The following is a 27,154-nucleotide window of genomic DNA, read 5'->3' as shown; positions in this document are numbered from 1 at the left end:
GATGGAACCTTCTAGGTGGTAAGAATAGTTCTATATATCTTACCCAGTATTTCTCAAAGATATGATCAGCAAATTAGTTTAAAAAAATACCCCCATGTTCCATAGAATATGTTCCATAGTCAATAAAAATACTGAAACAAAAATTTAGCAACCTTTTTTTTTTTTTTTTTTTTTTTTTTTTTTTGCGGTAAGCAGGCGTCTCACTGCTGTGGCCTCTCCCGTTGCGGAGCACAGGCTCCGGACGCGCAGGTTCAGCGGCCATGGCTCACGGGTCCAGCCGCTCCGCGGCATGTGGGTTCTTCCCGGACCGAGGCACGAACCCTTGTCCCCTGCATCGGCAGGCGGACTCTCAACCACTGAGCCACCAGGGAAGCCATAGCTACCTTTTTTAACTGTTACATTTACTTGAAAATTTTTCAAATAATATAGGATTACAGAAAGTAGAGTTATGATAAACAAAGACCTATCTTTCACTTGCCCACTGTAAAAAAATAAATAGTTCATATTAAATATAGATTCAACCTTAACCTAGCTATGAGGCAGATACGGGAAGAGCCTGTGGCGACCACTCTGCTTCGAAAAATTTGCAAGACACTTGAAGAAGTGGAGCTAATACATAGGAAGCAATGAATACATGAGACTATCTAATGAAAATTAAAATATGGCACAAACCACGGGTACATGTTTGTACACGTACAATTTTTGCACTGCATATCTTCATTTGCTCAAAGAATTTTATCAATGGGATGTAGAGAACACATCTTTCCCCTTTTTCTCATGAAGATTTTCATTTCTTTTTCCTCTTTTAGAGATCTATAAGGGAAACCTCCCATCTGGCTTTCATCTACCAGTAGCTAAATGGCTAAATGCATGTATCATTTTCAACTGTGTTCTTTGTATGTATACGTAAAATGAGCATGTGTGTGTGTGTGTGTGTGTGTGTGTTGTGTATGTGTAGATAGCTGGATGGACGGATGGATGGATAGACAGATAGATAGAGCTATCGATCCTCAGTAAATTATGGTAGTAGTGAAAAATATAAAGATGAAAATAAAAGCCATCGTAATTTGACAACTTATATTCTCTTTCCTTTTTATCTTGTTTATACCCATGTACACACACCGTAAAAGTTAGGAGTATATTGTAAAGTAGTTTACATATGTATTTTTAATATAGTGTAAATTGCCTAACAAAGACATTTTCCTGTTACATCAAAAGTTCTTCGTAAACAAATTTAATTACTTGTTTTTATCATGTTTGTAGATATTTAATCATCTACATCAACCATTCCTCAATTGTTGGACATTTGTGCTGCCTTCCCCTTTTCAGGATTATAAACGATACCACAATACTGCAGTGAAAAAATGCTGCCATGATATTCATTATTTCCTTAAAATATATAGGCCACATGGGGGTTCTACTTAGGAAAAGCGTAAACAACCAGCTGTGGAAGGCCAACATTTTAGTATCAAAAGGTTGGACTTCCCCTGGTTCTTGAAGGAAGATATGATTGACTTGGTTGAATAATTTCCTCGACTTGGAGGAAACTCAAACCCAGCTGCTCAGGGATAAGCAGAAATTGTACTTGATCCCCTTGATAAAGGGGGCTGTTTGGCTAGGGGTCCTTATATCCACCAGAGTAGGGAGGGGATCTTATGGTTAGACCATTTAAGACCCTGCTAATTTGAGGAGTTCATGAGGCAGCACATAATACTGAGTCTTAATTTTAGGCCTTAGACCGTAATTAGTGCTGTTTTTTTCTTTTCAATGACTTTATCATTGCAGGAAGACAGATTATTTTTGTTTGGGTTTTTCTTTATTTTTTTTTCCATTTTGTTTTGATAGAACACAGAGTACATAAAAGGAACCAAAGTTAGGGCCAGATCATGGTGGACCAGACAAGTAAAGAATCTGAATTTAATTTGATAGGTGGTATGGGTATCATTGAAATCATTGAAGCATGATTTTGTCTTGTTTGCTTCAAAGCTGAATTCTGAAAGAAACTTAACCATAATCAAATAAGTTGCACCAGGTGATCAAATAAAAATGTTTGATCACTTTTATTTGAGACTGCACTGCTGTCCTCACATGTGGTATATAAAATAAAAGGGAACTGAGGCAAAAATGTGGTGAACTCTGCTCCATGCAGTTGATATAAATTATAGCTGACATACACTTAACATGCCTCCGATGTTATTTACATGAACACTTCATGAGAAAACTTTTTTTTAAGGCCAAGCCTTAGAAAGTTAAAACAATTTTGTCATATCTTCTGTTTCTTGTGGGACACGAAGAAAAAGTGTCACTGTCCATTTGGGAACATGTGTGTTCCATAGTAACTGCTGCAAGTTCTGGGAAACTGAACAGATTCTGCCAAGGTGCCTTGGCCCCCAAATTTCTCCCTCCCCATTCAGGATGGCTTTTCCTCTTTCATTCTTAGCAACGGTCCAAATTATGTATGACATAATTTCTTGCAAGCCTCTCAAATTATTTTTAGGAATAAACAAAGTATACAACTATAGAAATAAAATACTATTTGGACTGAATCTCTTCTAAAATCACAGTTTCTTCCTGGTACATCTTAGTGAAAGCTTGTGTGCATTTCCTTAGTGACAAAGGAAGTATCTAGTGTCAGGACTAGTTCCTCATTCACATCATCACTTCTCCTGACATCTGTCAAGATAAATATTGCTTGTGGAAGTGTGTTCCTGCTAAGGAAGTGACATTATAGGCTATGCTTCTAACTGGAGATAGAGGAACATATTTTTCTGTTTTTCTTAATAAAGCAAAATTAAAGGAAGTAATAATTGATTCTGTGAGGATACGGTGAAGACATTCAAGATATTTAACCTGCAGGTTAAGGAGAATAAATTGGTGATGCTAATGTTAAATATAAGGGTATAAATGTAAAATGTATATGAATGGGCCATGGAAAGTAGGTAATAAGAAATGAGATTAAGTTAAAGGAGAAAGGATTTATACTGATCTTCTAGAATATTTTCTTGACAATTAGAGCGATGAGCAAAGTTATATAGAAAGAACAAGGACGTGGGACTCAAGAAGATAATGGGCTCTAATATTAGCTTTTTTACTTGCTAGCCAACCTAGGCAAGTTTCTAACCTTCCTTAGTCTCAGCTGCTTTGTCCTGAAATGGTATGGATAGTAACTAACATGAAAAGTTATAGAGATGATTAAAAAACACAGAAATTAGTATAAGACAAATAGGAGAAACTCTAGAAATGTTAGTTACTTTCTTTTTCCTTCTATCCCTGAAGATGATAGTGAAGAGATTAGGAACAAATAATATATTAAATATAAAATAATATTGGCACAAGGTAGAGACACCAAATAGAATTCATTGGTTTCAAGTCATATATTTTGAGACATCTGACAACTAAAAGTTCAATAAATCTGATGTAGTAGAAAACTAGATGAAAATAAATAAAAGCAGCTCACTTTTTGTTTAAAGCACAATTTCAGTGGAATGTTTATTCTTAGCCTGGTCACCTAACAACATATAACGTTTCTTCTCCATTACAGATAGTAGTAACAGTTTTTTTAAATAGGGTAATGAATATAACCAAATTAATTTTATTAGATAACTCTTTAGTGAAAAATATTCCCTGACATATACTGGACAGTAGAAGCTGTTGAACTTCATTGAATACCTCCTTCACCAAAAGCAAATTGATTTCGATGAGAGCAGGTTTAGCCTGGAGCACAAAAATAATACGGACAGCTAGATTTTATTTACAGTATCCCTAAAGTGACTCAGCAAATTCAGAACCCTTCTCTCCAAATCAGTTTCTCAACTACTCCCCCAAATAGTGGTAATTATAATATTATTATGGTACCAGGCCTGTATATACTTTCTTCTATATAGATTTGTATACTAAGGTATGTAAGTATTGCCTACTTATTCATTTAACAGATATGTATATGCCATTCATCTTTTTAACACAAATGGTAAAACACAAAAATGATAAAATCTGTAATACTTAAAAAGTAACACTTTCATCTTTGTAATGTCTGATAAAGATATAAATAAGTCATAGACATTTATGCATCAATAGAAAAATGGAAATTATATTGATAAAATGAGCACAGTCTGTCCCAACTGATCAGTTACAGCTTCAGATTAAATGGTACAGTATAATCTGCAAACGGCCTAAGCCAGAAATGTTTCCTCTCCTCATTACTGACTGAGAGATACTGACTCCCCAGCATTTTTTATATCTTGGTAGTTTCTCCTTTTAATGGCCTGATTGTGATGTCTCTCATCACTCTCCCCTCTGCAACTGAATGAGAAAGGGAAGGGCTGGTTATGCTGCTCCCAAAACCACCCTTTCTGATTCCAAACCAGGTTCCCTGGCCCTAACCCAACAGGAGACTCATCACTAAGCCACTTATTTATTTGGACTAAGAGTTTGGGCTCCGCTTTAGCATTGCCATATATTAGGTGTTGTCTTGAGCACTTAACCTCACAAAACTTTATTTTATTTGTGTAAAATAGAGGGTTTCTTGTTTGTTCTTTTACTTTTAAGATTCATTGAGTTAATATACTTTTACAGACATTTTCTAAGAACAGAATACAATGCGAATTTATTATTTTTAACATCACTGTCACTGATGCATCAGCCCCGCTTGGGGAAAATTAGGCATTTCAATTTTCATCCATTCATTATTCATTCAGTTATATATTTAGTGCAGCCTAGATGCCATGTACTTGCTACATATATTATACCATAACCCCAGCATTGCAGAACTGATACACAAATCTCTTCCTCTTCATTTATGAAGGGCAAAATGTTATCTATTCATGGCCTATTTTCCCTTTATCTCCTTGTTTTTTTTTCTTACAGTGCCCTCTAAGTCCATCCTCTATAGCTGCTCAATCACTGTGGTAGCTACTATAAACATAAAATGTTCCACAGGTTTTGCTACCAAGATAAGGTCCCTATATATTTTGTGCAGAGAATACAACTTTCATCTTCGTATTAATTTTCTATTGATGCATAACAAGTTACCACAAGTTTAATGGCTTAAAACAACACACACTTAGTATCTCACAGTTTTCATGGTTCAAGAAATTAAGCATGGACTGGGTGCCCTGGTAAGGATCCCACAAAGCTGCAATCTATGTGTTGGCCAGGCTGTATTTTGTTCTAGAGCTTGGGGATCTTCTTGCAGGGTCACGAGATTGTTGGCAGAATTCAGTTCCTCCAAGTTGTGGCACTAAGTTCCCCATTTTCTGGCAGGCTGTCAGCTGCGGACCACTCTCAGCATCTGCGGGGCCCACTCAGTCCCCCTCACACATCCCAGTTTACTTTTCTCAAGGCCAGCAGAAGATTCATTCTAGTCTGCTGAGATGGAATCTTACATAGTATAATCATGGTGGTGACTATCACATCACCTTTGTCAGGTCCTATTGGTTAAAAACAAGTCACAGGTACATGGACTCAAAGAGTGTGGTTTATACAGAAATAATTCACTGCGAGTCAATAGTGTATGTCTGCACAATCTATTATGTTCAGAAGTACAAAAGGAACAGTTAATACTCTATTTTGAATTAGGATATTATTTTTCTTCCTACTATCTTTTGTTTAAGTAAAACTATCATTTGGGAAAGCACATCATAGCTTTACCCTAAAATAAGTGTAAACTATTTTCTTTCCGGTGACATCATAGGGTTACATAAGCATCTCCCAGTACAATGTTTTTCTTTAACACATGTAGTAGATGACCCTACCCCAAGTCCTGGCCTGCCATCAATGAGATCAGCATCTAAACAAGTCAGTATTAAAGCCATATCTATAAATTGACCCTATTTTCTCACTTCATAGCATCCACTTTCATATCAAAGAATCAGTTCATTTTGGACCCTAAGTACTGCTAAATGGAATAATTTTTTATTTAGATATAGTTGACATATAATATTATATTACTTTCAGGTATACCTCATAATGATTCAGTATTTGTATATATTGGGAAATAATCATCACGCTAATTCTATTAACATCCATCACCAAACACAGTTACAAATTTTTTTTTCTTGTGATAAAAGCTTTTAAGATCTACTCTCTCAGCAACTTTCAAACATGTAATATTGTGTTATTAATATAGTCACCATGCTGTACATTACATCCCCATGACTTAATTTATTTTATAGCTAGATATTTGTACTTTTAACCCCCTTCACTTATTTTGCATGCCCTCCCACCCCCTGCCTCTGGCAACTGCCATCTGTTCTCTGTATCCCTGAGTTTGATTGTTTTGTTTTTTTGGTTTTCTGTTTGTTTTAAGATTCCACATATAAGTAATGCCATGTAGTATTTGTCTTTCTCTGTCCGACTTACTTAGTACAGTGCCCTCTAAGTCCATCCATGTTGTTGCAAATGGCAAGATTTCCTTCTTTCTTATGGCTGAATAATATTCCATTGTGTATATATACCACATAGTCTTTATCCATTCATCTATAAATAGACAAGATATAGTTTGCTTCCATATCTTGGCTGTTGTAAATAATGCTGAAGTGAACACGGGGGTGCATGTGTCTATTCAAGTTAGTGTTTTCATTTTCTTCAGATAAATACCCAGAAATGGAGTTGCTGTATCATATTTAATTTTTAATTTTATGAGGAACCTCCATACTGTTTTCCATGATGGCTGCACCAATTTACATTTCCACCAACCGTGCACAAGGGTTCCCTTTTCTCCACACCCTCACCAGCACTTGTTATTTCTTGTCTTTGATGATAGCCAGTGTAACAGGTGTGAGGTGAAATCTCATTGTGAGTTACATTTCCCTTATGATTAGTGATTTTGAGCACCTTTTCATGTACCTGTTGACCATCTGTATGTCCTCTTTGGAAAAATGTCTGTTCAGATCTTCTGCCCATTTTTCAATCAGATTGTTTTTATTTTTGTTATTGAATTGTATGCATTCTTTATATATTTTGCATATTAACCCCTTACCAACTGTATGATTTGCAAATATTTTCTCCCATTCAGTAGGTTGCTTTTTCATTTCATTGATGGTTTCCTTTGCTGTACAGATGCCTTTTAGTCTGATGTAGTCCCATTTATTTATTTTTGATTTTGGTTGCCTTTTGCTTTTGGTGTCAGTCCAAAAAATCATTGCCAAGGTCAGTATCAAGAAGCTTACCACATGTGTTTTCTTCCAAGAATTTTATGGTTTCATTCAACTCTCTGATCCATTTTGAGTTAATTTTTATGTATGGTGTAAGATAATGGTCCAATTTCATTCTTTTGTGTGTAGCTGTCCAGCTTCCCCAACACCATTCACTGAAGAGCCTGTCCTTTCCCCATTGTGTATTCTTGGCTCCTTTGTTGTAATTCACCATGTTTGTCTGGGTTTATTTCTGGGCTCTCTCTTCTGTTCCATTAGTCTATGTCTGTTCTTATGCCAATGCCATACTGTTTCAATTACTATAGCTTTGTAATATTGCTTGAAAATTAGCATGATGCTTCCAGGGAATAAATTTATTTTAATTGCCTTTTATAGGAGTATCGTGCAAACCCCTCAGATTTTGTCTTTATGCTTGTAGCTTTGCAACTGACTTATATAAGCTAAAATAAAGAAAAAAATCCTTATCTTATTGCGTGAATGAAATGTGCATTTATGATGTGGAAGTCCTGAGAACTACTCTTCATGAGAATTATTTCTGAAGCATTTCAGGAAGAGGAACTCCTATGCCCTTTTAGTAAAAATACTTTATCAGTGCATACATCATCTGCCATTTGAAAGATGTTGCTCAACAAATCCAAAATACCAGTGTCTTTTGATGTATATCCATGACTTACCTTCCTTATTTCCCATGGCAATGGCCATTTCAGTCTTATGGCAGGCCAATTTGGACCCATCTCATCCAGTATGATATAAGTGTGAATAGCATTTTATACATGCTATGAATCCCATGCAACAGTTTTGCCTTAACATTATTCAAACTACAATAGAAAAGACAAGTGGTGAACTTTTGTTCATGGAAATGTGAAATACGATGTTCACTTCAAATTCTTCATGTATGTTTACATATTTAAGACTAGGAAAAAGGATGTTATACAGCAGTTGGCTGGATTAGAAAAAGTTAATGGGAATAGATGAGTTTGTAATTTGCATGCCCAGACTTAGAGTTGGATTGTATTTGGCATGAATGTGGTGTTGCCATTTTGATGTTTCTGGAAACAGTCAAGTAGGGATTGCTAATAAGGCAATTGATATACTTTGTTATATTTGTAGAAATGTTTTTCTTATAGTGAGCGAAAGTAAGTAAAGTTAAAAAACAAATAGTGAAATATTCTTTAGGTCTTCGTATTCAAGTATTAATGAATTAATGTACCATTTGATAAGACATGCAAAGGAAATGATTATGGACTTCTAATATAATTTGGTTTATTTTCCTAAATATTTACTTGGATAATTGATAACATTAGTTGGTGCAAGAGTGTAAAACCATATTTTCACAGCCTTATGCAGGAATATAATTAACAAGAACTATAAAAATAGATTTAATTGAACTATCCTTTGGAGACTTTTTCATTATCCTTAGTACTTCATTAGCATTAATATGTATAGAGACAATCTTCTTCTTCAGCCCAACTAATGACATGACTAAACTATGCAGTGTATCTTCTTTCTGTAATAACTTTATTATGAATAATAAACTCTATTGATTTAAAGACTACTATTCATAAGATAGTATGTTCACTGATAAAAATTTTGCTTTTCCTTGATGCTTAGATGTAGAACATGATAGTATTGAAATGAGACAAGTATTTTAGTTTTGTCCACACTTAATGCTCTAATTATAACATCATAATATTTTCATGTTATTTTAATAATAGAAATGACATTTTTGTAAGACTTTAAAATATCAGAGCTTTTAATGTAACATGTTAATAAACATGTAAAATTAAAGTAGATTTAAACTGCAAATTTAAATGCAAATGTGAAGATTTTTCCTTAGTATGCTCATGTTTATTTTATGCACAGCTTATTTTTTAATTTTTTTATTTCAGCTTTGTCAAGGTATAATGGACTTATAAAATTATAAGATATTTAAAGTGTACATCGTGGTGATTTGATTTATGAATACATTGTGTATGAGACTAAGTTCTACTTTCTTGGCAGATTTAAGATTCCATGCTTTCACTGCAGGGGGCGTGGGTTCAATCCCTGGTCAGAAAACTAAGATCCCGCGTGCTGCGCGGTGTGGCCAATAAATAAATAAATAAGAAATAAAATACAGTGTTAGCAACTATAGTCACCAGTCAGACCTTTTCCAACTTATAGCTAAAACTGTATACCCTTTTACCTATTTCCCCCATCTCCAACCTCTGGCAACCACTCTCTATGAGTTTGACTTTTTTTCCCCACATATAAGTGATACCATGCAGTATTTGTCCTTCTCTGTCTGGCTTATATCCCTGAGCATAATGCCCTCAAGGTCCATGCATGTTGTCCCAAAGGGCAGGATTTCCTTCTTTTGCATGGCTGAACAGTATTCTATTGTATATATGTACCACATCTTTTTCCAGTCATCCATCAATGGATACTTATATTGTTTCCATTTCTTGGCTACTGTGAGTATTGCTGTAGTGAACGTGGGAGTACAGATATCTCTTCAATATCCTGTTTTCATTTCCTTCAGATATATACCTAGAAGTGGGATACATGGATCATTTGGTAGTTCTTTTTTTAATTTTTTGAGAAACTACCTTACTGTTTTTCATAGTGGCTGTACCAATTTACATTCCCACTAACAATGCACAAGCGTTCACTTTTCTCCACATCCTCGCCAATGCTTGTTGTTTTTTCTTGGTAAAAGCCATTCTAACAGGTGTGTAGTCACATCTCACTGTCGCTTTGATTTGTATTTCCCTGATAGTGATTTTGAACACCTTTACATCTACCTGTTGGCCATTTGTATGTCTTCTTTGGAAAAATGTCTATACATTTCCTCTGCCCATTTTTTCAATCAGACTGTTTATTTTTTTTGTTATTGAATTGTATGAATTCTCTATATAGTAATATACATTTTCATATCAACACCTTATCAGAAATATATTTGCAAATATTTTCTCCTATTCCGAAGGTTGCCTTTTCATTTTGATGGTATCCTTTAAGTCCCTTAATCTACCTTCATTCTTTTTCATGCTTTTTTCTTTTTACTCCTCTACTTGGATGGATTCCACTGCCCTGTCAGATTCACTGATCCTTTCTTTCAGTTCTCTAGTCTGCTGTTGAACTGGCCTACGAACTTTGCAGTTCAGTTACTGTATTCTTCAGCTCTGTAATTTCTGTTTGGTATGTCCTTATATTTTCTGTTTGTTGAAATTTACGCTTTGTTCAGGCATTGTTCTCCTACCTTGGTGAGCATCTTTATGACCATTATTTTAAACTTTTTATAAGTAAATAACCTATCTCTATTTCATTAAGATCTGTTTCTAGACTTTTATCTTGTTCTTTTATTTGGAACATATTCCTCTGTTTCTTCATTTTCCTTGACTCTCTGTGTTGGTTTCTGCACACTGGATAAAACAGCCACCTCTCCCAATCTTGATGGAGTGGTCTCATGTAGGAGATAAACATTATCATTCCGCCTAGCCCAAACTCTTGATTGTCTATCAAACCTATGTGATTGTACAAGCTGCCTTCTTTGTTCTCAACAGCTCCAAGCAGTTGAGGGTATGCCAGGACCTGTTTTGATGTGGGTATTTTCTCATTCACCCCACGTGTAGGAGTTGCTCAGCTAGTTTCTGGGTTGTTTCCAGTGGGAATTGCTCCATGTATAGCTGTATATTTCAATGTATCCATGAGACAAGGTGAGTTCAGGAGCCTCCTATGCTGCCATCCTGGACCAGAACTTTAGAACTGACTACATAATAGTATACTGATCCCATAATTATAAAATACATACACTTGAAAACACCAATGCATTTATTTATTTATTTATTTTAAACATCTTTATTGGAGTATAATTGCTTTACAATATTGTGTTAGTTTCTGCTTTATAACAAAGTGAATCATTTATATATATACATATGTTCCCATATCTCTTCCCTCTTGTGTCTCCCTCCTTCCCACCCTCCCCATTCCCCCCCTCTAGGTGGTCACAAACCACCGAGCTGATCTCCCTGTGCTATGCGGCTGCTTCCCACTAGCTATCTATTTTACGTTTGGTAGTGTGTATATGTCCATGCCACTCTCTCACTTTGTCACAGCTTACCCTTCCCCCTCCCCATCTCCTCAAGTCCATTCTCTAGTAGGTCTATGTCTTTATTCCCGTCTTGCCCCTAGTAGGTAAGTCAGAAAGAGAAAAACAAATACCGTATGCTAACACATATATATGGATTCTAAGAAAAAAAAAAGGTCAATGCATTTAAATCCTAAGGTTCATCCTAAGGTTATCAAGATACAGTATTACATTTTCTTAGTGATTTTGTTACTTTTATGATAGAACTTCTCTTTTTTATAAATATTTCCTATATATTTTAATGGATTTCAGAAATTCAGATTTCCCTATGAGACTTCCTTAACCACATTTATGCTTATATGGTGTGAAGTTACTCTAACTTTTTGTGACCTCTTTTCCTAAAGCTCCTATGTTCATTATAGTAACTGTTGGCCTCTCTACTCTGCCATACTGTGAACTCAAGAGCAAGACCAGTGTATTTTCATGGCATCTAACTGAGGAAGCATTTTAGCAATGTTTCTAGATGGACTAGAAGCAGAGAAGAAAATAAGTCTATGTTGATAAAAATTTGTAAAAGTTGAAAACAAGGATAATATAAATACCAGTTATCAAGGAACATTTAGATTTAAGCATTTCAGTTAAAAATTAATGTTGCTTCTTGAGTTTATCAACTCTTTTATTGGCATTCTGCTTTTTAGATTTGAGCTGAGGTGTTTTATCTTTATAGAAGTGTCTTTATTCATTTTATCTGCATTCAATACATAAAATATCAAAGTTTCCACGGTGGTGCAGTGGTTGAGAGTCCGCCTGCCAATGCAGGGGACGGGGGTTCGTGCCCCGGTCCAGGAGGATCCCACGTGCCGCGGAGCGGCTAGGCCTGTGAGCCATGGCCGCTGAGCCTGTGCGTCTGGAGCCTGTGCTCCACAATGGGAGAGGCCACAACAGTGAGAGGCCCACGTACCTCAAAAAAAAAAAAACAACTATATAAGCGTTAAATCAAAATGTCCAGATTTAAGTTCTTAGAAATTGTGTAAGTTAAATTTGTACTTGTGACATCCAAAGTAGGATACAAGCAACTATTGTAAAATAAACAAAAATGTTACCTTTCCTGGGTTGTTATTTTCTACCTTGCTTTTTCTTTCACAGATTTTTAATATTTCTATGGTACTTTACTGTATACGTGAAAAACAGTGGGAGCCACCATAGCAACATCAACAAGAGGAAAAGTAATTGTTGAAAATTTACTATATGCCTGAGTAGTTTCTATATACAGTTGACCCTTGAACAACAAGAGTTTGAACTGCATAGGTCCACTTATATGCAGATTTTTTCAATAGTAAATACTGCAGTACTATCCAATCCATGGTTGGTTGAATCCAGGGTTATGGAACCGAGTATACAGACGAACCTTGTCTACGGAAGACTGCTATAAGTTATATGAGGATTTTCGTCTGCACAGAGGGTCAGCACCCCTAATCCCCATGTTGTTCAGTGGTCAACTGTATATCAAATATCATTTCTCATAGTATTTTCATGGCTATATATTACTCCCATTTTACTAAAGACACTGAAGCTTATAAAGTATATTTAGAAAGTTTTGAATTCACTAGCATGAAACTGTATTTTACAAAATTAAATAATTATTGTGTCATGCTACTTTATGAAGATAGATAAGATTGTAATTTCCTATCACACATCCTATACTACAGGGTTTTAGAATGTACTCGGTCACTAAAAATCAAATGACACGAAGGACCCAGCTACTTAATCCTCAAGACAATGTCATCTACAGAATGAAACTATAATCAAATTTTTAAAAATAGTCACATGTTAATTAATAGATTTTGAAGTTCTACTTTTCAGCTATACCTTTACAAGGTATAACAATTCTCTTTGTAGATTCTAAGCGTATGGCTGCACCATATATTGTATAGTGCTGAAATTATTTTTATGAGCTACATTTATATTCTAATTTTTAAGCTTAAAAAGAAATAAGTGGGACTTCCCTGGTGGCGCAGTGGTTAAGACTCTGCGCTCCCAATGCAGGAGGCCAGGGTTCGAGCCCTGCTCAGAGAACTAGATCCCACGTGAATACTGCAACTAAGAGTTCGCATGCCACAACTAAGGAGCTGGTGAGCTGCAACTAAGGAGCCCACTAGCTGCAACAAAGGAGCTGGCAAGCCACAACTAAGGAACTCTTGAGCTGCAACTAAGAAGCCCACCTGCTGCAACTAAGGAGCCCATGTGCCACAACTAAGGAGCTGGCAAGCCACCACTAAGGAGCCCGCCTGCCGCAACTAAGACCTGGCAAAACCAAATAAATAAAATAAGTAAAATTTAAAAATTAAAAAAAGAAAGAAGTAAGACCCATGCCACAAGCACTCTATATACTCCACTATAGTCTAGCATAAATTATGATAGATTTTGATATAAGGCAAGGTCTTGAAACTATGGCTTTACACTAAGGAAATCTCATGAATCATTTTTTGGGATCTCAGACTGACCATGTCTTAAAATTGATATGGTTATACTGACTACTTAGAAATTCAGTATCTGTGTGGGTTTTATGAGATCTTTAATAAGTGAGGAACTACAACTTGTGAGTGATTCAACCATGGAAAGTGAAACCAAACCTTAGATTAAGAATCTAGTTTTATTTTTTTGGATAAATTCCATGGAATAACCCTTTAAATATGACCAACTATTTTTAAGTCCTCATTTTGTAATTTCTAAAATGTCTTAGTACACTAAAAAAAGAAAAAAACTAGGCTAACCTAATTGAATGAAGAGTGGCTAATAACTTTTCTTCGTCTTCTACCCTTTATTAGTATCTATCTGATGTCTTACTGTAGAATCAGTCCTGGTGAATCTTTAAAGGCTAATGTCTAAGAAATCAACCATCTCTATCCAGGCTTAGTTGAGACTAAAAATCATATAGTAGATGATAGTCTTCATTCATCCAGTTATGTTCAGCTTGTATCATCAATTAATCTCTACAAAGAACAGTAACAGTGAACCAAGAAACTTGTGACAGAAAAGGTCCACAAGTGGGGCCAGAGAGAGCTAGTATCTTACTTAACTGTGACCCTTGACAACCCCTTGTAGAAGAACACAGTTAATTTGTTTCACTTTTGTTTTTGTTTTGAGGCTAAATCATTTTTCAGAACACTTGCTCTACTGTAAAAGTAGGTCTGGGGGGTAAGGATGGAGGTGGGGGTACTAGGGAAAGAGAGGGAGAAGAGAGGGGAAAAACAAGGATGGAAAGATGGAAGGGAAGGGGGGGAAGAAAAGGAAAGACGAAATTCATTTGGAAGTATCACATCACCTAGAAATAAGAAACAGTATTTTTCCAAAATATATCCCTACTAGATAAATGAAGAAGGGTTCCATAATTCCGCTACTACTTGTTGAATGTTTGGACTGTGTTGATGCTGACTCCAGGGATGGTTTCTGAAGAGTTAAGTAGGAAGGGAACAGGATTTGGAAGAGAGCTGGCTTTTAATTTTGGAGATTTTGAAAGAGTTGAAAATGGCACTTCAATCACTGAATGGAATGAAGTTTATTTTAAAGAGATAATTGTGTCTTCAGTAAAGGAGAATTCTGCTTTCTTTTAGTGCTTTCATTTTAAAATCTTAACATTTGTAACAAAAATATATCTGGTGCTGTAAACACTAGCTAATTTTTAGATTATTTTTTTAAAAAGATAAAATATCAACAGTTTATTTCTGTCTCAGTTAGATTTCTCACAATAATCATTCTCCATCTTTCTTCCATGTGGCTAATTACAGAAAAATCTGTTCTGTGGAATAAGGAACAGTTTACTCAGTTGCTCATCAATCAAGAATGCTTTTATTGTCCCGGTACTAAGTGCCATTAATGCACAAACAGTATTAGTTTATGAGTTAAGGCTGAAATGTGAATAATAATTCATAAGTTATGATCGTGTTTTCACTTTATCAGTTGCAGTCATTTATATGTTTAGATTGTGTCTTCTCAATTTATGATAGCCATTAGTATCTTTTTGTAAGTTAAATGCTCCTTGATTTCATAAATGAATTACATGCTGTGGAATTTCTTATACTGGGAACATCCTCATACAAAATTTTTATAAAATATCTGATCAAAATGGACAGAGCCTTATTATATTACTGAATATGGCTAAAATAAAAATTATTTGTTAATATCAGATTAATCATTATAGATCTGACCAAGATCTCAGAAAGTTCTCTTTCCTATCAACTATTATTGAAATCAGAATATTGTTCTTTTGATATTGGTATCCAGTTCCAATATTCATATTGTAGTTAACTTCTAGATACCAGAACCCATTTTTTGTGCACCTTATAACTTGTGATAATTATTGTTTCTTCTTAACTTATTGCTAATAATTTGCTAATTTTTCAATACAGGTAATGGATTAGGAATTAGAATTGTGGGTGGTAAAGAAATCCCCGGACATAGCGGAGAAATTGGAGCTTATATCGCCAACATTCTTCCTGGGGGAAGTGCAGAACAGACAGGGAAACTTGTAGAAGGTAAGAATAAGGATTTCAGAGTAAATTAAAATGAATGTGCTCATATTAAATATATCTTAATTTGATATGAAAGTTTTCGCTTCTTTTACTGTCTAGGAAAAACTCTCCTTATGGTTAATTATGTTATTTTGGTAGAGTAATATAAAAGATGATATGTCCATAGCTGTATTCATTTTATTTTCAGTTGCATTGTCCTTTTTGGCAGTTGGATTGCTATGGGAATATCTTGTTTAAGAAACAGTAATTAGTCAAGATTTTTTACTGACTGGGGCAACATTATGTTTAAAAAAAACACATTGATTAAAAGGATTAGTGTTTCATAAACACCAGGAAAAATTATATTGAAATCAGAGCCATAAAAACATCACATGATTCAGTACATGGTAAAGTCAGGTCAGCAAACTATGGATGACCCACAAGCCAAATCCATCTGCTGCCTGTTTCTGTAAACATTGTTTCATTAGAACACAGCCAGGATTATTAATTTACATATTGAACACGGGTGTTTTCCCACTACAATAGCAGAACTGCATTCACAACAGAGACTGTATGGTCTACAAAGCCTAAAATATATATATTCTCTCTGACCCTTTCAAGAAAAAAAATTGCCAACTCCTGTGCTAGGTACTATTCTATTCACCTCATTACATCATAAAGTATTTTAAAGTAATGAACTTTACAGATGTGTCTTATGGGCCATAAAATGATGTTTCTTTCAGTAAAAGGTTACAGCTTGATTCTCGAGATACACAATAATTTTCAGTCATTAATTAGACGATGTGATCATTTGCATTTTCCAAAACCTAACATAGATATAGTTTACAAGTTTTCAGTTAGATTGCTTACCACGAATATATTTATCATAAAGCAGCCTCAGTCTATCCTTCTATTTTTATCCTAAATTAAATGTTATTTAGAAAGCATTTTTCTGTTGTTTCATCGTTTAATAAAATGTTGCCTGTTATTGTTTGAAACTGAATTATGTTAAGATTATTCCCTGTCATTGTCTTAAATTAAATATATTGGAACCTACTGAAAAAAATCCCTAGATATTTTGATAGACAATTCGAATAAACACAAATTTGAGGCAGTATTTATTCATCACAGTGTTCTGCTGGAAGCAGCTTGCCCAACTCACTAAGAGATGTTTTGAATATCTCTTCCCAACTTCACACTCAGTACCATCACATTGTTAGCTTGAATTGGCCATGGTGACAGTATTTACAACATGAAAATAGGCAAATGCTATGAATCAGGCCTTTTTTGTCCATTTATTTGCCTGTTGATTTTCAGAATGCCAGTTTACCAGGACATCACCACATATATAACTGAAAGCATATTATTGAAAATATTCTAATGGTATTCATACAACAAGGAAAATTGGAGGTTTAGCCACATAGCTAAATGAAGGAAAAGACTATATGAATCAAGAAATAACCATTATGAGCAAACACTGGGTCTCTGTGAATTTTCTATGACTATAATCCTATCATGCCTAATGCTACTCTGTTGGTATTGCAGTCTAGTTAAGATACAGGAATTGAGGCCTGTTTGTAAGGATGGGAGTGATATGATTGCTTTCTAATAGCATACTTCAGAAAGAAATGAATATGCTATTTTTATTTTAAGATAAAATTTGCAACAGTAACTTTGCCTGATATAGTTGACAAAGATACTCGAATAATTTAAAGATAAAATTTCATACCCTTCTTTGTCCTTACACCATGAAAATCAGCAAATGCTACAAATCAGGATGATTTTTATGTACAATTTCAGTGAAGCACTCTGTGATGAAGTGATGCTCTTTGCATTTGGCAACTTATATGACCATTTTTAAGTTCATGCACCTAAATTAATAATAGATATAATACAAACCCATTCAAGAAAGGAAACTGAAATGAACCTAAAATTACATCTGTGATTTTATAAACTCAGAGACTGCCATTAAAGTCATCATCATTTTTGGAAATAATAGTTTTGCAGTTTGTTTCATTGGGTAAAGTGGGAAATCATTAAAAGCTGTGTGCATGTGACCTAAGATTTTACTTTTATTAATTGTATTATTTATTAATTCTCCCAAAGTTTTGCCAAGTGCTAAGCCAGGCCTCTCTATGACTATAGATCCTCTGATTATTAGAGTCCAGTTGTTACATAACTCACACATATAATTTGTTATTTATGATTTCCAGATTTACTTTATTTTCTCTTAAAACATAAATCTTTATTACAACTCTTGGTAGTATTTCTGTTAGACTCACGATGCTATCTTGACTGTCAATATCTAGATCCTGTTTTTGCCAGTACAACCCAGAATCTACAGTTGTCTACTGGGTTCTTCACCAGTCCAGAATCTCCCAGTCTTTGTGTTGGCTGTCTGGTGGAGAGAGGGTGAAGGGCACAAAACAGATGAGTTTTAAATTAGAAATTAAAATCTAAACTCAAAATAGCAAGTCCTACATGGAAATGTTTGCTGCCTGACACGTCTCTTTCTGATTCATTTGCACTTAAATGGTGAGTGAGTTTTGCTCTCAATCTTGGAAAATTTTACTGAAGCAGCTCAGTGGTTGCATTTCTCCGTTACACGGTAAACACAGGAAGTCAGGGTTTGATGTTTGCTAATTCGTTGAAAGTGGATGTGATTTTCCTTAGTCTGGGCCTCCTCCACAATCAGGAAAACTGCCTTAAAAGATTTGCCTTGGGGGCTTCCCTGGTGGCGCAGTGGTTGAGAGTCCGCCTGCCGATGCAGGGGACGCGGGTTCGTGCCCCGGTCCGGGAAGATCCCACATAACGCGGAGCGGCTGGGCCCGTGAGCCATGGCCGCTGAGCCTGCGCGTCCGAAGCCTGTGCTCCACAACGGGAGAGGCCACAGCAGTGAGAGGCCCGCGTACCGCAAAACAAAAACAAAAACAAAAACATTTGCTTTATAAGATTTCTCATCTATTGGGTTGTGCAACTCCACATCACACATCTTCTGTTCTGCCTTCCCCGACGGAAGTGGGGCAGAGGGAGCGTCTCAGCATTCACGGTTTGATGTATGCAGTTTAACAGTTAATTGGGCACTGACCTGTAATTTTCATTACAAGTGTTTGAGTGTACAAAAAAGCTGTAGAGAATAATATGGCAAACAACCATGTACTCACCATATTGTTTTAAGTCTTAACATTTTGCCTATTTGTTTCATATTTTTAGGAGAGATAAGTACCTATAAACCAATTAAAGCCTCCTGTAGTTACCTCTCCTCTCCCAAACCTCTCTTACTCGCCCAAAATAAACCACTAGACTTAATTTGAGATTACCCTTCACTTGCTTTTCTTTATAGTTTTATGTATGTATTCATAAATTTTATAAGGATTCATTTTGCTTGTTTATGAAATTTTATATAAATGATAGTTTACTGTACATGTATTTTTGCCACTTTTTTTAGTTCCAGAGTTTATGAGTTTTATCTAAAATGGTTTATCTAAAATAGCTACGTGTACACACATGTCGTTCTAGTTATTTATTTTCACTTCAGGACAGAATTCTATTACTGTATGTCTCTACTACAGTTTAATTTAAACATTCTCTGGTTATTTCGGTTATATATGAGTTTTTTTTTTACTATTTCCAACAATGCTGTAATTAATTTTTTGAATTAGTCTCCTTTTGCACATGTACAGAAGTTTCTTCTATAATAAAAGTGCAAAAAAATTTAGAAGAAGTTCAATTCCTGGGTTATAGTGACTATCTTATTAAATAATATAGGAGAACGTTGTGTGGTTTCTTCAACAGTAGTTGATTTTTCCAAGTTGCTCTCCAAAGTGTTACGCTATTTTTACATTCATCCGTAGTAAATTAGTGTTCTTATACCTTTATATCCTTGTTCCTCTTTCTCAACATTTTCTTTTTCAAATATAATGTGAAATGATAGGCCATTGTTTTCTTCGTTCACCTTACCTTCAGTCATGTTGAGTATGATAATATGTTACTAATCTTGTTAGCACTTGGGTTTTCCTCATCTGTGATTTGCTTTTTCTTTTGCTTATTCTTTATTTGGATTGTTTATGTCTTTTTTTTTTTTTTTTTTTTGTGGTACGCGGGCCTCTCACTGTTGTGGCCTCTCCCGCTGCGGGGCACAGGCTCCAGACGCGCAGGCTCAGCGGCCATGGCTCACGGGCCCAGCCGCTCCGCGGCATGCGGGATCCTCCCAGACCGGGGCATGAACCGGTGTCCCCTGCATCGGCAGGCAGACTCTCAACCACTGCGCCACCAGGGAAGCCCTGTTTATGTCTTTTAAATTGAATTTTAGAGAATCTTTATGTATTCTGGTTATAATCGTTTGTCAAGTATGTAGGCTGTAAATATCTTTTCCAAGTATGTAGGCTGTAAATATCTTTTCCCAGTATGTGGCTTGTTTTTTTAGTGTCTTTTTTTTTTTTTAAAGTTGAAATTTTAACATAGTTGGCTTGTTTTGTTTCTATTAAGTTTTATAAATGTTCTATATTATTTAGGAAATTCTCCTTGCCCTGAAGTCTTCAAATATTAGCCTATATTTCCTTCTAAAAATTGTGAAATCGTACTCTTTATATAATGTCCTTATAGACACAGAATTAAGTTATTTTTAGTCTATCGTGCTCTGACTGGAAATTTTAGTTTTCTCCCCCATCAGTATGGATAATCAGTTGCCTGTGCACCATTTATTGAAGAGTGTATCGTTGCGCCCACTGATCTACAGTGCCCCATCTGTCATATATTGATTTTTTTGTACATGTGTGGGTCTTTTATGAGATGTTTGTTCTAGCTTGTCTATTTGTCTATCCCTACATCAGCGTCACACTGTTGTAATTATGATGACTTTAAGTCCTGACATATGGTAGGTAATCTACCATACTGTTGTTATTCAAAATCCTCTTGGGACAATTCTTGACCTTTGGTCTTGCATATACATTCTAGAACCGGCTTGTCAGTTTTCAGGAAAATCTCTGTTGAAAATTGGTAGTGATTATATTGAAGGTATAGGTTAATTTAGAAAAAAAAAATTTTTATTTTGAGTCTTCCATGGGTTCACAATGCTGGACCTTTGTTCTTCTTAGAGATTTAATCATTGTATTTTGAATCAATACAATAAAATACATTAGGACATTTAAAAAAATTAACACATAGCAATTGTTAGACTTATTAACAAGTTGTATCATTTTATATCAACTTACAACAATTTTATATCTGCAGAAAAGGAAGAGTAGAAAATATAAATAAAATAAAAGTTTGTTTAGGAAGTATAATGGGCCAAACCTAATCCTTTATGTGCATATCATTGGTTCTAAGCTTTATTTAATCGCTGGACTTCTGAAATTATTCTCCAAATGATTTTCCCCCTAGTATTGTGTATCATAACATCATAATTGTGAAATATGTTACCTGCATGATACCTTTCATATTTCAACAGTTTTCACAAGAGAACAGTGAATCCATAAGAACTAAACACATTTTAGCCATTGAACCAAAAACAGATATTTGTTTATATTGTTAGGTTTTCCAGCTGAAAATCAATTTAGTTGAAGTATTTTGAAGATAAATTGTGTCTTTATTATTGATAATAAAATCATATTTGTTTGGACAACGCTGTTTGGAGCTAAGATAGGAATATAGTGTTAAGCTCTGAATGTAGCTTCAAGAAGCTTCTTAATGAATCAGTAGGAACATAGACTAGGAGAGCAAAAAGTTAAAACCAATGATATACAATGTTTGCTTAAGGATTTAGCCAGAGCTATGTGGAAAATTACCTTCTCCCAGGCCAGTAGGTAGACCTGTAAGGAAATTAGTTTACCTTAGTTTGTCTATATGCTATTCTGTGAGGAAATGTACCTGTGGCATAAATTCTAGTTCATGGATATTTCCAAATTCTCAGTTTCTAGTTGTCTCGGTGTAGGGGATATTGATTCGGCTAGTTAGCACCTCTTAAAGATGAACTGACAGGGTTTCGGGCAAGAAAATGTTGTTGGATTTATATTTGAGAATCAGTGATTGGAGTGGAGGTGAGGTTAGGTGTTTTTGGCATGGTGGTTTTGATTTTAGAAGTTCGCCTCTGGAATTCCCTGTCCTGAAGAACTATGGTAGAAGAGCTAATTCCAGTAGAGGACACACTCCTGTGTGACTTAAAGGATAATGTTCCGAGGCAAGAAAGTCTCTACTTCTGCTTATGCTTTTTTGGCATATGTTACAGATGGCATGGCAGTGATCAAAGCTGGAGACCAGGAAACACACCACACAGATGAGTGAGCTTCCTTATTCTTGTTCCAGGGGGATTACCAGGTACGGATTGGTCATTAGCATGAGATTTCTCAGAATTCCTGCAAGATAGTGTGTCAGGTACACATGGCACAAGATCATATTTCTTGTTGATACAAGGATTTTTCTAAAAAATATTTAGGAAACTATCTTCTGGAAAGAAAGAATATAAATTGTGGGTACCTGGACTGGTAGGTTGTAATATACTATTTTTAAGATGCAGTGATATCATACTTACATATTAATGATTAGCTGTATTGCCAGGACAAAGAAAGATGTTTCTCTTCTTTACCCATTTATTTTGAAATTAATCAGAGGAAACTATGTTTGAGTCAGTATTTCCGATAGGGACATCAAGAAAATGAAATAATTGCCCTTTTTTTTTACACATTTTTTAGTATGTATAATACTCCATATCCTAATTTGATTGCTTTTATCAATAAGAGTGGTATAGCTTGAAATATATATGTATGTTCAAGTGATACTGATTAATGATTAACAGTTGTTTCTGTTTTTAAATTTCTGGATTTGTCTAATCAGTATGCCATAACAGGCTACATTTTGGTGTGTATGAACTTGGAGTTGCTATTTTGGAAGCAAGGATGCTGAACTGTCTTTAATAGCTGTAAAAAATCTTCAAACAGCCAGTGCTTCAAGGTCTTCATTATATAAAGAGAATGTTTTTAGAGTCAGACACATCAGGATTTAGATTGAGCTCTGCTACTTTTTGCCTGGATAAGTCGTTTAACTTTTAGTACTTTGGTGTTCTCATTTGGGAAATCGGGATAATAATAGTGGCTGCACAATTGTTATCAGGTTTACAAATAATGTGTCAGAAACATTTAATATAGTGTTTGATATAGTATTTCACAGAAGTAGTGAAAAGATGGTACTTACTTTGGAGATCTTTGATGATAAGAATAGTATGTGCTACTTAAGCTTGAATTCCGTCCCCTCTCTCTGAACATGCGTAGATAATTGACCGTGGTCAGGTCTGAGCTCTGAACTGCAGGGATTTGGAATATTCCTAATGGAAAAAGCACAGATTTGAAGTCAGAAGACTCTGAATTAATGTCATCCTCATGATGTTAGGCAAGTTGTTTATGTCCTCTGAGTCTCCTTTTATCTCATCTGGATGGGTTGATGTTTCAGTTAGGAGGTTTCAAGACCTATCTCATGGGGCTAACTGTGAGTATGAAAGGAGCTGATGTATTTTTCATGCTTAGTTAACTATGAAGATCTAGACTAAAGAAACTACTTTGTTAAGGATAGACGAAATTATTTTCATAGATGACAGTTAATCTCACAAAGTTCAGGCTTCCTGTAAAGGAGCATTGATCTGCTAGAGGTATTCTGCTATAATGGAATATCATTTTAGGTATTTATTAGGCCTGAATAAATTTAAAAAAAATTTAAAACCTGAAGTGATTAAGTCATGTCCCATGTAAATATATCACCTCCTAACCGTAAAACCATACTTTTGGCTAGTCTTATAAAAAGGCTTCTAAGTTTTTCTTCTTATCAACAATTTATTAATCTCATGTCTGATTAAAGTCTATGGACATACATACAATGAATATCTGCTTATGTAACTCTCATGGTCTGTAAGTCGCTGAAAGCATATCTTGTTAGTGAATAGAATCGTGGTGTAGGTGTCAGATGTCAGGTGTCTGGCACCCAGTGTGTGGACTGATCTTTCTCATCAACTCCTTTTTATGGCTGTTGACAAATCACAGAAACTCACTGGGTGTTCAGCATTAAGTGAAGGGGGCCCTCCACAAGACCCTTCTGTAATGCATACTTTTGAGACACTTTATCTGTTGAAGAGATGCAGAGAGATTGAACCTTGAGAAGAATCATACAATCTAAGGTGTGGAAAGAGGAAGCAAAACAGTAGTATGTGTGCTATAATAAGTTATGTATGTTACATAAGACGGAAATGTGAGCCCTAGAATTAAGAATGTGAGACTAATTACATAGAATGAAAGGAATGAAATCAGAATGGATAAATCATGACCCTTACGTCTCAGGGCTCCTTCCTCACCTGTACACGTCCCTTCCAAGGCTCCAGGAAGTTAAAAAACATATGTGATGTTTGTGGCATTTGTCAGCTTTTTAACTTTTGTAATTTGTTGTGATTTATTTTGTCCTTTTAACAGATATTCACATGTATCAATTTTGTATTCATAATTTTCTCTTTTTTCTTAAAATTGCATAAGCTTCAGGCCTTACAATACTTGAATTCATCCCTGCATGAGATATTGTTTCTTATTGGGGGAGAACACTGAAGTGCTTACTGCGGAACTGTAAGGACGTATTGGTATGCAGCAGTAATATACTGACAAGATAGATGGAGGTGATAAAAAGGGAGTTCAGAAAGAAGGTTTTAGGAAGGAGTAGAGGTGAGAATATCAGGAATATGGGAAATAATAAAGAATGCAAATGGGTCAAAACGTTTCTTCAGTAACTACTCTACAGGTATATCCTAGAATTCTATCATTCTATAATTCCACCTTGCTTTCAAGGTGGTTACAGCCTAGAAGGGCAGTGGATAGAGGATGTTGACTGTGGAGGAAAAGTTTGGTCAGGGTCTGAATGAACAAAAATATAAAATAAACCTGAAGAACTAGGAGAAAGATGTATTTACGGAAAGAAAACCCATGATTTAATAACTTTTTTGACAATGTGTATTTTCTTCTAGTTTCAGTAAGAGAAATATAGAAATGCAGAATACATTGGTTGATTCTGCAGGCTTCTGTCAGAACCAGTATCATAACTAAGTGTGGGTTACAGATATGCCTCCTCCCCTCCCAGAGAATTCCAGGTAACTTTCAGGTAATGTCTAAGAACAGACTGTAAGCTCCTGAGGGCAAAGAACTCTCCAGGAACTGAAACAGATCTTTTTAGACTTTTATCTCTTTCATTGGTTAATTTTTTACATAGTTCATATTTTACTTATTTATAGTGATGGAGTACAGCCATGTTCCAGATATAGTGACGAGGCTGGAGCAGAAAGAATATTCTGTGGGAATGCAGATTTTCATATCAGACTACAGGTTTTTCATATATATACTAAGTTACACTGAGAGTGGTGGAAGAAAATAAATTTGCTTTTTTTTTCCTCTTAGGCTACTTTTGTTTTCTTTTACTCTCTAGTTTTTACTAGATCCCCGTCACTGTCAGGTATGGTGCTTGAGATTTCTAAGTTCTAGCGCGTGTGTGTGTGTGTGTGTGTTTGTAAATACATGGTCTATAGAGCAACCTCTCTTGGTCCTGTGGGATATGAATGAAGAAAACATGGACCATACATTTCAGTAGGTGAGACAGAAAGTAAAACCTACTTATAAGTATCACATAATAAGTGGTAATAAGTGCTAAGGAGAAAAAGATAACAAGGAGAGTGGATATGCCAAATAGGAAGGTAGGGTTGAAATTTTAGATGGGATGTCAGGGAAGGCCTCGCCAAGAAGGCAAAAAATGAGGAAAGCCCCCAAGGAGAGGAAGGAGTGAGCTTGGAGTTATTGGTATTATAGGCAGAGGAATGAAAAGGGCACAGGCCCAGAGCAAGAGCCTGCCCGGTGTGTGCCAGGAATAATAAGACCGCAGGGAGGCCAGCATGGCTGGCACTGAGTGAGGATGTGAGTGAGAGAGAAGAAAGCAGGAATTTCCGGCTGAGAAGTAACCGATGTAACAGAATAACAGAAGTAACAGAGGTAGCATCTTCTAGGTCAGTGTAAGGACTTCAGCTTCTATTAATGTCAAATGAGAAGGCACTGGGCTGACACAAGCTGAATGACATTTAAATAAAATCACTCTGACTGCTATAAGGAGAACAGTTTGAAGGAGTAAAGAATAGGAAGGAGAGCAGTTAGGATGCTGTAGAAATAATCCAGGCATGAAATGTGGCTGTTCAGACCAAGGTGGAAACAGGGGATGTGGAGATAAATGATATTATATCATATATCTATAAATACTAATACAACATGTGTATTAAATTTCAGCTCAGTGAAAATGACCTCAATATGTCCATTCATTTGTTCCTGTACACAGTATTCAAGTTTAGTAGGCCAAAATGTACTTCACCATTTTTTTAAAAAACTTAAATCTCTACATAATATAACAGACCTACAGAGCATTTAACATTCAAGTCTTAAATCTTATTTTAATTAATACAATAAATATACATTCTTTAATAGAAGTCATACAACCTAAACAGAAATGAAGCCCTCAGATTGCTAATATTCTTGAACGTAGATGAGGAATCAGGAGTCCTGGCTTTTTGAACTACCACTCAGTATAATTTCTAAAACAGATTTCAGATCTGTAAACATAGTAATAGTTACATTTACCCTACCTATTTTACTGAAGTGCTGTAAAGATAAAATGAGAAAAAGTGGTCAAAATAACTTCGTAAAAAAACAACAACGAAGTCCCATGTTGGTACGATTAACATAAGTGAAATAGATCTAATTTTATTCATTTTAATCAAAAAGACTTCTTATAATTAGATGGTATACATCTGAAAGTTTTGTGTAATTCATCTAAGATATGTTACCATTATTTTTTGTGATTGTTAATCATGTTTGCTTCTGAATTAGAGGAGATCATTTCTCTACATGAATTTTAAAGAGCTGGAGGGAAAATAGCTGAGTTTTTTCTCTATTATTTGACAGATATTGCTGTTAAGGTGTCTTCTTAAACAACTCTGGTTTATTAATGGAAAAATCAATAATTGTAATATGTTGTATATACTATATTATATAGAGAGATTGAAATTACATTCTGTTTACTGTGAGAACTTTTTGAATAGAATTCTACCATCAAATAGCATTTGTTATGTGTTGAACATCCATCCAGCCAAAGTGAATTATTTGCTAGTTCTTCTTCATGATGTTAATAGAATACTGGCACTTCTTATGAAGTAACTTAACACATAATTCATTTTATTTTTGTAAAGTTTCTCTTAGGGTGATAAAATGGTTATTGATTTTTTATTGTTTGAAATGACTTCTCTGTTTTATTTCTATCCTTTAACTCTTCAAATGATGAAAGAATTTATGTATTTAAAGTTTACTCTTAGTTTTGATTATACCATTCATAATAATTATATAGTGTCTTTGGCTCAAATAAGCAAA

At 35.2% G+C, this 27,154-nt stretch overlaps 1 protein-coding gene across 1 annotated transcript in view; it reads left to right on the top strand.

Annotated features, from left to right (window-relative positions):
* The window catches only part of PCLO (piccolo presynaptic cytomatrix protein), a 363,526-nt gene that overhangs the window by 240,974 nt on the left and 95,398 nt on the right, over nt 1-27,154 (top strand). The window contains exon 10 of the mRNA XM_060020341.1: nt 15,627-15,752. Within this exon, the coding sequence (XP_059876324.1) occupies nt 15,627-15,752 (126 nt within the window). The remainder of the gene's footprint in view (nt 1-15,626; nt 15,753-27,154) is intronic.

The sequence above is a fragment of the Delphinus delphis genome, chromosome 9 (genome assembly GCF_949987515.2).
Source record: "Delphinus delphis chromosome 9, mDelDel1.2, whole genome shotgun sequence".
NCBI classification, from domain to species: domain Eukaryota; kingdom Metazoa; phylum Chordata; class Mammalia; order Artiodactyla; family Delphinidae; genus Delphinus; species Delphinus delphis.
Note: the sequence above shows the minus strand (reverse complement) of the source record. Positions and strands in the feature narration are given on the sequence as shown.